The sequence below is a fragment of the Procambarus clarkii genome, chromosome 50 (assembly GCF_040958095.1).
Source record: "Procambarus clarkii isolate CNS0578487 chromosome 50, FALCON_Pclarkii_2.0, whole genome shotgun sequence".
NCBI lineage: Eukaryota > Metazoa > Arthropoda > Malacostraca > Decapoda > Cambaridae > Procambarus > Procambarus clarkii.
The window spans coordinates 16,346,041-16,359,236 of NC_091199.1; the positions used below are offsets into that span (position 1 = coordinate 16,346,041).

The 13,196-nt window shown below is 42.6% G+C and overlaps 1 protein-coding gene across 3 annotated transcripts in view; it reads right to left on the reverse strand.

The window, feature by feature from the left end:
- Positions 1-1,650: 1,650 nt before the first annotated feature.
- LOC123772627 (zinc finger protein Xfin) overlaps positions 1,651-13,196 on the reverse strand; it is an 84,524-nt gene continuing 72,978 nt past the window's right edge. For all 3 annotated transcript variants that reach the window (XM_045765875.2, XM_069303614.1, XM_045765874.2), the window contains one exon: positions 1,651-5,189. In XM_045765875.2, the coding sequence (XP_045621831.2) occupies positions 2,743-4,941 (2,199 nt within the window). In that variant the 5' untranslated portion in view covers positions 4,942-5,189 and the 3' untranslated portion in view covers positions 1,651-2,742. The remainder of the gene's footprint in view (positions 5,190-13,196) is intronic.

Below are 13,196 nucleotides of genomic sequence, written 5' to 3' on the forward strand. Positions count from 1 at the left end.
CACGCTAAGGAAAGCCCAGGCAGGGTTATCTTGAGGTTATCTTGAGATGATTTCGGGGCTTTTTAAGTGTCCCCGCGGCCCGGTCCTCGACCAGACCTCCACCCCCAGGAAGCAGCCCGTGACAGCTGACTAACACCCAGGTACCTTATTTACTGCTAGGTAACAGGGGCATAGGGTGAAAGAAACTGTGCCCATTGTTTCTCGCCGGTGGCTGGGATCGAGAGGGTACTGCAAACCGGTGCCCAAAACTACCAAGCAATCTTCTAAAGCTGAACCCCCGGGACATGTCCACTCATAGGGGCCAAGCAGGGAGGGGGGTACCACCATAAACATTGAGATGTCTAGCAAAAGACCCCCAAGTATAGATAGAGGGCAACCAACCAAAGGCAGACCTTCCTGCCAAGCAGGGGAAACAAAAACAAAAGATAAACCCTGCAAGAGGACAACGTACCCAGGCAGAACAGAGCCGGCCGCTACATTAGGTGAAAACTAGCTGTGCAGTAGCCTGCACCCCCTACCAGTGACAAAAACTACCTCCTACCCAGAGGCAAACAAGGGCAACAAAAACCCCAGCTGACTCCAAGGGCAGCCAAGTACCGAGCAGTAAAAGACACAGCAGAGGTAGGCCCAAGGTGACTTGTGGAAGGAGGCCCCAAGCCCCAAGGGCAGTACTTACCAGACTCCTAGAGAAGAAAACCCCTAGGTGCATGCAGCCCGAGTACCGTGGAATATTACTCCTGGCTCTCACACCACCTGTAGAGAAAGCCCACACCACAAGTCACAGAACTGAAAACAGAAACTAGAGCCAGAGGTACCCGATCAGCCAGTATCACATCAGCCAAGAACTGCCGGTTTGATCGCTAACGCGAGGGTCTGGGACTCCCCCTTCCCCCTCCCGGGAAGGGAGGGGTATTGTGCAGACAGCGGCGCGGCAACTTGATATCATGGTCGTTTGCTAATTTTCGTTGGGGAGTTCTGTCCACTCGTTTGGCTTTCGGTAACAATATTTTCACTAGAATAGGGGTTTGTTTTGGGGTGCCCACCTTTCTGGGTGCCAGACCCGGTCGATGACAGACATAGAATGCTCCTAACCACACGGGGTTTCTATAGGCCATTGCTCCTCGCGCCTCTCTGAGAGGGGCCAGGTTCTGGCTTGTGGTCTTCGTAGGCAAGAACTCCAAGCACTTTGACTGGTGCCAGAAAGCTAATAGTTAGATATCAGCCTGGATAGCTCCGGGGAGCCGAAGGGGCTCCCCCAGAAAACAAACTTAAATATTATTAGGCCTATTATAGCATATACAGCATATGTACTATATTAGGCCTCAGAAAACATGCATTAGGCCTAGAAGGATTAGGTTAAGTTTTCCTTGCAACCTCAGTATGAAAATTTTTGCAGTTTGTCCAAATTCAATAGTACTGATTTTTACTTTCTAATTGCCTTGTATGTTAATATATGTACGATAATCCTCACTGTTACTTTAAGTAGTACCTGAAGAGGGGGATGGGTTGTACTATTCCATCATACCAACTATAATAATTTCTGTATACCAGATGTTCTTGGCTCTCATTTTTTACTGGTGAGATTATACTCATCTCATTCTTTACACTACTATACACAGCACTTTAATTTCTCTCTCTCTCTCTCTCTTCTGTCATTACATGCAGGCACTTTGAACTGTGACACTAAGTCAGTCATTGTCCCATACTATACTTAATTTATTTCCAGACTTAAATCTGTCTTACTCTCTCTTCTTTTCTACTTTCACTCATACATTTACTTAATGTCATTCTAACCTTTAAATTTCTTTCAGCTTTGTTTTACACAGACATGTCACATCAAGCTTTCCATCCTTAATTAAAAGCTTTCACCACATTGCCACATAAACCTACCTTGGATTCCTGGGGCCTGGGGAGGTGTAGACTGGACCAGGGGAGAATCGTGCACTTTGTGGAGAAGAATGTGAGAGGTGTAGAGCAGAGTGCACCACACACTAAATACTTGTGTCATTCAACTATGCTAAGCACAGCAATCTGGCATTTAACATTTACACCTATTTTAGTAAATAATTTAACAAACATTTCTTGTACTTAATCATAAAAGAATTTTTACAAGTAGCAAGCCTTCGAACAGCAATTCCCCAGACAGATGAGAACTATAAACCATTAGATGAAATTTGCAAGAGTACAAAATAAAATAAAATGCATGAAAAATGTTGACATGAATGACAATTAAAATTTCAATCAACATAATTTGAGCTGTTAAGATAGAGCACTTGGTCTCAACAGGAATGCAATATTGCCCCCTGTGGCATACACTTGAAATAATTCCAGGTCATAGATTAGATAAACACACATGGATTTCATTGTCAACTGAAAGGAGATGATATCTGCTTTTGACTTTGATGCTGGTTAAATGAGAAAAATTAAACACAAAAATACATTTACATATGATTAGAATTAGCATATTTATCACTACCTCTTGCAGAACCCTTAGTTACCTAGGGGTTCCGCTGAGCCAAGTTTGAGAAACGATGGATAGAGAAAACGCATAATAACACAATTACTCAATTTGGATAAGTTATTGTCTGACAAACTAAAGAACAACTTGGTCAATCATAAGCTATATATATGGAAGGTTTTTTTCTCTTAGCCAATGCATGCATACAGAATGAGTTGCATCTGACCACAAATGCTAGAATAAAGAGAATACCCATAATTTCACTGAAATTTGATAAAATGTTTTCAGGTGCATTCAACAATGTTTTTCTCATCATGAACTTTCATGTGCTTCAATAGGCAAGAATTTTCTGTAAATGATTTTAGACATACTGTACAGTGATAAGGCTTCTCTCCAGTATGACCTCTAATGTGATTTGCTAGAGATGATTCATCCTCAAAATCTTGATGACACTCTACACACTGATGTATAGTATTCACTGAATGAGTTTTCATATGTTTTACTACAGTTTGTTGATCTGTGACATCTTCACAAATCTCTGAGCTCTCATGTGGTTTATCACCTGCATGAACTCTCATATGTTTAACTAGACATGATTTATCAGTAAATTCTTCAAGACATTCTGAACACTGATGTGGATTATCATTTTTATGATTTCGCATATGTTTAACTAGAGATGATTCAAATATGAAGTCTTCAAGACACACTGAACACTGATGTGGTTTATGTCCGGTATGAGCTCGCATGTGTTCAATTAGAGATGACTCTTCCATGAAGATTTCAAGACACATGGTACATTGATGTGGTTTAACCTCAGTATGAATATTCATATGTTTAACTAGTGATGATTCATCTAAGAATTCTTCAAGACATTCTGAACACAGATGAGGTTTATCCCCTGAATGAGTTTTCATATGTTTAAGTAGAGATGATTCATCCATAAAGTCTTCAAGACATTCTGAACACTGACGTGGTTTATCATTTTTATGACTTCGCATATGTTTAACTAGAGATGATTCAAACATGAAGTCTTCAAGACACACTGAACACTGATGTGGTTTATATCCAGTATGAGCTCGCATGTGTTCAATTAGAGACGACTCGTCCATGAAGATTTCAAGACACACTGTACATTGATGTGGTTTAACCTCTGAATGAGATTTCATGTGGTTAACTAAAGATGATTCATCTATGAAGCCTTCAACACACTCCAAACATTGAAGTTGTTTATTCCTTTTATGAACTCTCATATGTATATCTAACAATGAGTTATCTCCGAAGTCTTCAAGACACTCTGAACACTGATGTGGTCTATCCTCCGAATGAGTTCTCATGTGCATTATAAGTGATGTTTTTTCTGAGAAGTATGTAAGACACTCTGTACACTGATACTGTCTGTCCTCAGTATGAACTTTCAGATGCATTTCAAGAGCTGATTTTTGCAAAAAGGTTTGGTGACACATTGAACATTTATATTTGTTATCAGTTGTGTGAATTTTCAAATGTTGCACTAGTTGAGATTTTTGGTTAAAATTTTTAGGACATAAGGAGCACTGAAATGGTCTCTTTCCTGTATGAAGTCTCATGTGTTTAACAAGATTTGATTTTACGGAGAAATCTTTTTGACACTCTGAACAACGGTATGGTTTCTCTCCTGTATGAACTCTCATATGCTGTATTAGAGCAGAATTTTGTGAAAAATCTTTAAAACACACTGAACACTGAAGCGGCTGTTTTCCTGCATGACCTCTCATGTGTGTTGCAAGTGCAGATTGTGTGTCAAAGTCTTTTAGACATACTGTACACTGATTTGGTTTGTCTTCATCATGAACTTTCATATGTTTTACAAGGTTTGATTTTATTGCAAAGTTTCTTTGACACTCCGAACACTGATATGGCTTTTCACCTGTATGAATTCTATTGTGTTTCACAAGAGATGACTTTTCAGAGAAGTCTTTAAAACACTCTGTACACCGATATGGTTTCTCTCCTGTATGAACTCTCATATGTTTCACTAGAGATGAATTTACTTTAAACTCTTTTAGACACACCGAACACTGAAATGGTTTCTCTCCCGTATGAATTCGCATATGTTTTACTAGAGATGACTTGCCAGAGTAGCATCTCAGACACACTGTACATTGAAATGGTTTCTCTCCTGTATGAACTCTCATATGTTGTACTAGAGCAGAATTGACTGCAAAAACTTTTAGACACTCTGAACACTGATACGGTTTCTCGCCTGTATGAACTCTCAAGTGCTTTACTAGAGATGATCTGATTGAAAAGGTTTTTGGACACACTGAACACAAATATGGTTTCTCTCCAGTATGGACTCTCATATGTTGAACTAGAGCTGATTTTACTTTAAAGTCTTTGAAACATTCTGTACAACGGTGAGGTTTTTTCCTGTATGAACTTAAAGATGTCTTACTAGATGTGATTTTAGAGGGAGGACTTTCAGAATCACTGATTACAGACATGGCTTCTGCTCTGTGACAGCTCTCATGTAATAATTTGCTAAATTATCTAAAAACTTAATACACTGACCACCAATGCAGCTTTTCTGTATGAACTTTAATATAGCATTAGAATGTAAGATTTTGGTGACTTTTTATAGAGACTTCAATACAATTTCATATCTCATTTGTTCCCAAGAAGACGAGAAGCCCAATAATTGTACCTTACACAAGTAGCCCGGTGGATGTCAAGAGTAGACTTTCATTCATGACTGAAAAATAAAAAAAAAAAAGATTTATGAGAATTAACTAAATACTGGCTTCATTCCTTTACAAACAATAAGAATAAGTGCAATATAAAAAGCTGATGCAGGAAATTCTTTGGGGGACTACTTGAACACAAATATTCTCCACAACACAATTTAAAATGCAACATCAAAGTTAAACATGTTGTACTGTATAAGGCTAATTCATGATGCAAAAACCATGATAATTTTCCTCATTATAATTATATCATGTAATCATTATAATTATATACTGTATAATCTAAGAATTAGGTTTAGATTTACAAGCTTTATTTGCCAGTGACTTTAAAACATTAATACAGCTCTGGCTGTTTAGTGTCAACGTATTGTCAGCTCCATGTCACAAGTTGTTCCTGGCATTATTTCACCTCTGGCTTGTTCATGCTCCTCCTGGGCCAGCTTGGTCCTTGGACTAGGTTTTGTCTTTCCTCTCATTTCATCAGTTTTCAGAATTGTTGCTAGGCTACAATTCTGAAGCCTAGCCTACAGGGCCTTAACCCCTCCCCCCCCCCTTCCCCGCAAGCTGCTAAGGGCTATTTGGCCTTTGTCACCCACAAGCGCATAAAAAAACTTATAAACCCGTTAATTTGCGTTCCCTGATCACGGGAAAAATAACAAAAAAATTGTAACTGGCATATTTTGGCCGCAATAGGGCAGGGAAGTCTAGCAAAAAGACGCGCTGACTCAGCAAGCATCGGGGAAGTTCTGCTTCGTCCCAGCTGTCAGGCAGGAGTTGCCACAAAGATATAATTACCTAATTATTTCAATGTCGCCGATTGATTTTTTCTTTGTTTTTTGCAGTAATATTATTCAATAGTGTGTAGTGTGATATATTTATATAATAAAATGTGTGAATCATCGCTGTACTCAAAATTATGGTGTGCATATTATTGATTCAATTATTGTGTTCATAAAACAATAAACAAATACTTTTGCAGTTATTAAACTATATACACAGGTTATATATAAGTATCTGCATGTTTTGTTCACCATAACGAACCACTAAGTTGATATTGTGAGCCAAAAAGCAACGAGGACCACTCGTTGCTTTTTGCCACCACATCACCACTCCCTCCCTCAAAAACTCCTCAGTTGCCTACATTCTCCCACCATACTGTTTTTGCTTTTATTCACTACATACAGACGTTATATATAATTATCTACATATTTTGTTCACCATAACTGTTCATCTAAGCTGGCAAAGTGCAAAAAGAGCATAGTGGCCACCCTTACACAGCATGACAAGTCAGGAAGATGATGCCACCTCCCTCACCAAAATATCTTCTCCTAACACTTCTTTTGATGTTATTACACTATATATATGCACGTTATATATAAGTATCTATGCACTGACTTGCTTAAACCACAAGTGAAGTTTAACAAACTTTAGACAACACTCACCAGTGGGCCTCGATCTCAGAAAGCACAACTACCTTCCAGTAGCTGCCATAACTAGTATGCCTTAGTCCACTACACCAACATCAGACCTTTAAAAGAGATAGAGATTTTGAGGTATTTACCCCAAATTTCTCTATCTCCCAGTCAGAGGTCAACAAAAAACCAGCGTTGAATGTAATGAAACACCATTTTCTGGGTGAGCCCCGGAGGCCCCCTTGAGCTATCTTACTTATATATGCTATATTCATCTGGGGCGTCAGTCAATGGAGTTCTGCCTACCAGGTACCACGAGCCAGAACCTGGCCCTCTTAGAGGAGCACAGGGAGCAATGGCCCAAGAAAAAACACCTTGTATTTGGGGATTACCCCATATCTGCCATCAACTGACGTTTGGCACCCAGAAAGGTAGGCATCTCAAAACAAACCCCAATTGGTAGGAAATTGTTAAAAACATGAAGACCAAACAGATAAACAGAACTCCCCAAAGGAAAAAAACAAGCAAACAACAAAAACGTCATCCAATGCCACCTAGCCGCTTGTCTGCCCAGCTCTTCCTCCCTCTTAGGAGGGGGGTGTTGGAAATTTCCAACCCCCAAATACTAACCCTTAGTGCAATAATATAACTTATTATACTAGGAATTCATATTTACTAATATTACTAATAAGTAGCCATATATAGTAAATTCTTACTAATATTGGGGGGGCCCAGTATTGAGTCAATCCCCCAGTTCCCTCGAGAATAAATTATATAGTAGAACCTCGAGTGATGACCGCCTCAAATGGCGACCATTTTGGGTAACGAACGCCCCAATCGCCGACAATTTGTCTTGTTAGGCGACCAATCGTTTGAATAGCGTCAACACCACATGGTGAGGTCTGGGGCTGCTGCTCCCACATTCTCGGGTGCCTCCGACGATGCAAATAATTTTTTTTTTTTAAAGATGCTAATGATGCTGGGATGTAAAGGGGTGACTGATGTGATGTTGCAAAGCATTGGCTTTTTTTGTAAAAAAAAAAAAAAAAATACTAAAAAAAAAAAAAAGTTTGTTCGGTGTTTGTCAGGTAGGCTGCTCCATGTTTCTTAAAAAAAAAAACATGAAAAATTTCGAAAAAACAGAACAACTGTCAAAAAGGTTCATTCGGTGTTCGGCAGGAAGGCTGCTCCATGTTTCTAAAAAAAAAAAAAAAAAAAAAAAAAAAAAAAAATTGAAACAATTTGACAAACGAACAAATGCCACATAGGTTCGTTCAGTGTTTGTAAAGTAGGCAGCTCCATTATTGAGAAATAAATGAAAAATACAAAACAAATGGAACACATTTGAAACAAAGATAGATTGTCATAATGGACAGCCTACCCAACAAACACTGAACTAACCTTTATGGCATTTGTCTGTTTTTCAAATTGTTTCAACTTTTTTTTTTTAAAGAAACATGGAGCAGCCTACCTGCCGAACACCAAACAAATTTTTTTGTTATTTGTTCTGTTTTTTTATTTTTTTTTTTTCAAGAAACATGGAGCAGCCTACCTGACAAACACCAAACGAACCTTTTGCTATAAAAAAATATGAAAAAAAAACAGCATTGAATGTAATGCAACGCCAATTTCTGGGTGAGACCCGGAGGCTCCCTGGAGCTTACTAGGCTGATATGCTAATGTCATGTGATACTTTGGCATCAGTCATGTGTATGGAGTTCTGTGGGCCTATCGGGGACTACGAGCCAGAACCTGACCCCCCTCACAGAGGTGGGGGGGGGGGGGGTGAGGGGGAGCAATGGCTTATATGTGGTTGGAAGCATTCTATGTCTGCCATCGACCGAGTCAGGCACCCAAAGATGGGAAGCATCCCAAAATAAACCCCTATTCTGGTGAAATTATTGCTACCAAAAGCCGAACAAGTGGATAAAACTCCCCTAAAATAAACGAGCAAACGATCATGACGTCACATGACGCAGTGCCGCTGTCTGCACAGCTCCCCCCTCCCCAGGAGGGGAAAGGATGAGCCCCAGACCCCTCATGTCTGGGGATGCCGGGGAGCCTCCGGGTCTCACCCAAAAAATGGTGTTTCATTACATTCAATGCTGGTTTTCTGGGGGGAGCCCCTTCGGCTCCCCGGAGCTAACTACCCACAGAGGAAGAACGTAGGGACTTACCCGGGAGGCCGTCGTTGCTCACTCCATAACTCAAAGCCGCAACAAATGGCTGCAACCGCCGACCCAAAACAACAGGCCCGACTCGGCCTAGGGACGTGCATGAGGTAACAAGCAGCCAGGACCCTGTTCGACCGTCAAAAGCCCCGTGCCCAAATGTCAGCCCAGGACATGGTGCCAAAGATGGCAGCAAGTGCAGTGAACATACGAGTGTCATGGGCACGGGGATAGACAGCAAGTTGGCTAGCCTTAGGAACTCTGCAGATGATCTGGGAGACTTGCACTCACAAACAGGGAAGAAAGGGAAACCTGATCAACCCAAAGCGCGTCCCCAGACACGGAGGCTGAGGCGCGCAAGTAACGGCAAAGAGTTGCCTACGTACACAAAACATGATGCACCCCCGGCCCAACCAACCAAGCATCAACAGCCCAGGGACCCTTCTGGAAAGCAGCAGTCTCAATCTTTGCCAGAAAAGGAGAAAACGGCTACAGACGAACAAAACTATCACGAAGAGCGAAAGAGCAGAAACCCCTGCGCCGGAGGAGAGCATGAAGCTCCTCAACCCGACCTCCAGAGGCTAATGCCAACAGAAAAGGAGCCTTGGAGAACAATCCTGAACCGAAGGGGCCACAACAAACCGAGGAGAAGAAAGAAAAGAGTACTCTGTCCAATGACCAGGACGGCTCAGGCAGCGCAAGAGCAGGCCGGAGGTGAAACAATGCATGAGACAGCTTGCGAAACGGCGCACAAGTAATATAAAAACCGAAAGCAAGCCGACGTGGCTCCGCCAGCACCGCACGATACGAGGTGACAGTATGGGGCAAGATGACGGCCCCAAACCTCCACAACAAAAGGACAAGGCCACGCCAACAAACGCAGTTACCGAAGAGGGGACAGAAGGAAATGGGAGGACCGCCAAAAGACCCACACTGCCGCCAAGAAGAAACACGCAGGTGGGACACCATCAACGAAGCCACCCAACCACCAACAGAAGGTGAGAGACTCAAGGCAGAACCGAACCGGCCCCCCATGGGCCAATCGAGCCTAGGAAAAGGCGGAGCCGCGGGAAGATCTCGGGTGCGACCACGGAGCCAGTAAAGCCAGAAACCCAAGCCGGCAAAGGAGGAGATGGAACATCCTTCGTACAGAAAACATACCAACTCCCACAAGCCCGCCAGGAGATTGGAGACGACAGTCCCGAAGCGCAATTCTAGAAAAGGGAAACCGAGAGAATGTGAAAACACCAACAGACTGGGTAAGCCAGGTAATCAGGAACCAAAACCTGGCAATAGGTGAGCCAAAAGGCACAAACAAAACACACAATCATGTACTCACCTAATTGTGCTTGTGGGGGGTTGAGCATTGGCTCTTTGGTCCCACCTCTCAACTGTCAATCAACTGGTGTACAGATTCCTGAGCCTACTGGGCTCTATCATATTTACATTTGAAACTGTGTATGGAGTCAGCCTCCACCACATCACTTCCTAGTGCATTCCATTTATTAACTACTCTGACACTGAAAAAATTCTTTCTAACGTCTCTGTGGCTCATCTGGGTACTAAGTTTCCACCTGTGTCCCCTTGTTCGTGTCCCACCCAATGTTGAAGAGTTTGTCTCTGTCCACCCTGTCAATTCCCCTGAGAATTTTGTAGGTTGTTATCATGTCTCCCCTTACTCTTCTGTTTTCCAGGGATGTGAGGTTTAACTCCTTTAGTCTTTCCTTGTAGCTCATTCCTCTCAGTTCCGGGACGAGCCTGGTGGCATACCGCTGAATCTTCTCTAGCTTTGTCTTGTGTTTAACTAGGTATGGACTCCAGGCTGGAGCTGCATACTCCAGGATTGGTCTTACATAAGTGGTATACAGGGTTCTGAAAGATTCCTTACACAAGTTTCTAAAGGCAGTTCTTATGTTGGCCAGTGTAGCATATGCCGCTGATGATATTCTTTTGATGTGGGCCTCTGGGGACAGGTTCGGTGTGATATTAACGCCCAGATCTTTCTCTCTATTTGATTCTTGCAGGATTTCACCTCCCAGATGATACCTTGTGTTCAGCCTCCTGCTCCCTTCGCCTAATTTCATCACCTTACATTTTCCCGAGTTGAACATTAGCAGCCATTTTCTAGACCATTCCTCCAGTTTATCCAGGTCATCCTGTAGTCTCTGTCTATCTTCATCCGTCTTGATTCTTCTCATAATTTTTGCATCATCGGCAAACATTGAGAGGAATGAGTCTATACCCTCCGGAAGATCGTTTACATATATTAGAAACAGGATGGGTCCAAGTACTGAGCCCTGTGGGACTCCGCTGGTGACATCTCACCACTCTTATGTCTTCCCCCTCACCATTATTCGCTGTTTGCTGTTGCTTAAGTGCTCCCTTATCCACTGGAACACCTTCCCTTTTACTCCTGCCTGTTGCTCCAACTTTTTTAACAGCCTTTTATGGGGTACTGTGTCAAAGGCTTTCTGGCAGTCCAGGAAAATGCAGTCGGCCCACCCTTCTCTTTCTGGCCTAAATTTTGTTGCCTGGTCATAAAATTCTATTAAACCTGTGAGGCACGATTTACCATCCCTGAACCCATGTTGGTGGTGCGTTACAAAGTTATTTCCCTCCAGATGCTCTACGAGCCTTTTCCTCACGATCTTCTCCATCACCTTGCATGGTATACAAGTTAAGGAAACTGGCCTGTAGTTCAGTGCCTCTTGCCTGTCACACTTCTTGTATATTGGAACCACGTTAGCTGTCTTCCAACTTTCTGGTAAGTCTCGTGTTTCCAGTGACTTGTTATACACCATAGAGAGTGGCACACTTAGTGCGTCTGCACCTTCCTTTAATATCCATGGTGAGATTCTGTCAGGCCCAACAGCCTTTGTCACATCCAGCTCCTGCAGACATCTTTTGACCTCATCACTGGTGAGGTCAAATTCCTCCAAGGTTGCTTGGTTTGCCGACTCCTCATTTAGTGCAGGGGCTTCTCCTTGTTCTATTGTGAAGACCTCCTGGAATCTCTTGTTGAGTTCTTCACACACCTCCTTGTCATTCTCTGTGTATCTGTTCGCCCCTTTTCGCAGCTTCATCACTTGTTCTTTCACTGCTGTTTTCCTCCTGATGTGGCTGTGGAGCAGCTTTGGTTGGGTCTTGACTTTACTCACGATGTCCTTTTCAAACTGTCTCTCTGCTTCCCTCCTCACTCTGAGGTACTCATTTCTGGCCCTCTGGTATCTCTCCCTGCTCTCTGGTGTTCTGTTATTTCTGTAGTTTCTCCATGTTCTTTTACTCATTTGTTTCGCTACCTTGCATTCCTGGTTGAACCATGGGTTTTTCTGCTGTTTTTCGTTTTTCTCCTTTTGGACAGGGATAAACCTGTCTGCAGCTTCCTGGCACTTCTGAGTGACAAAATCCATCATGACCTGCACATTCTTGTCTCTAAGTTCTGTTTCCCATGGTATTCCCCTGAGGAAGTTCCTCATCTCGGCATATTTTCCTCTTCGGTAATTCAGTCTTTTTCCCTCCAACCCCATCCTTGGATAGGTTATCCCTACCTCCACCAAGTACTCAAAGGTCAGTACACTGTGGTCACTCATTCCTATGGGGGCTTCAACTTTGACTTCCCTTATTTCTGACTCATTCAGGGTGAATATCAAGTCGAGTCTAGCTGGTTCATCATTGCCTCTCAATCTTGTGGGTTCCTTGACATGCTGGCTCAGAAAATTCCTTGTTGCCACTTCCAAGAGTTTAGCTCTCCACGTATCTGCACCTCCATGTGGGTCCCCATTCTCCCAGTCTATCTTTCCATGGTTGAAATTGCCTATGATTAAGAGTCTTGAGCCATTCCTGCAGGCAACTGAAGCTGCTCTCTCTATTATATTAATGGTTGCCATGTTGTTCCTATCAAACTCCTATCTAGGTCTTCTGTCATTTAGGGGAGGGTTGTAAATGACTGCCACTATTATCTTAGGTCCACCCATTGTTATAGTTCCTGTTATGTAATCTCTGAATCCGTCACAGCCCGGAATTTCCATCTCATCAAATCTACAGTCCTTCCTTATAAGCAGGGCCACTCCTCCACCTCCTCTCCCTTCCCTCTCTTTCCATAATATATAGTAGTCCTTTGGAAATACAGCATCTGTTATGACTTCTGACAATTTTGTTTCCATTAGTCCTATTACATCAGGGTTTTCTTCCTGCTCCCCTTCTGCCAGTTCACTTGCTTTATTGGTAATCCCATCAATGTTTGAGTACATTACCTTGAAGCTCACTTTCTTATATCCAATTTCACCCTCACTCCCCACAAGTGTAGGAAGTTGTTCCATGGTCATTGCTACTTGGGTAGGCTCATCCTCCTGTGAGGTAGTTGCCAGGGGTTCAGGGGGAGGTGGAGTGGGGGATGGAGGGCTTAGGTCTTCCTCAGGCCTGCTTGGGGCAG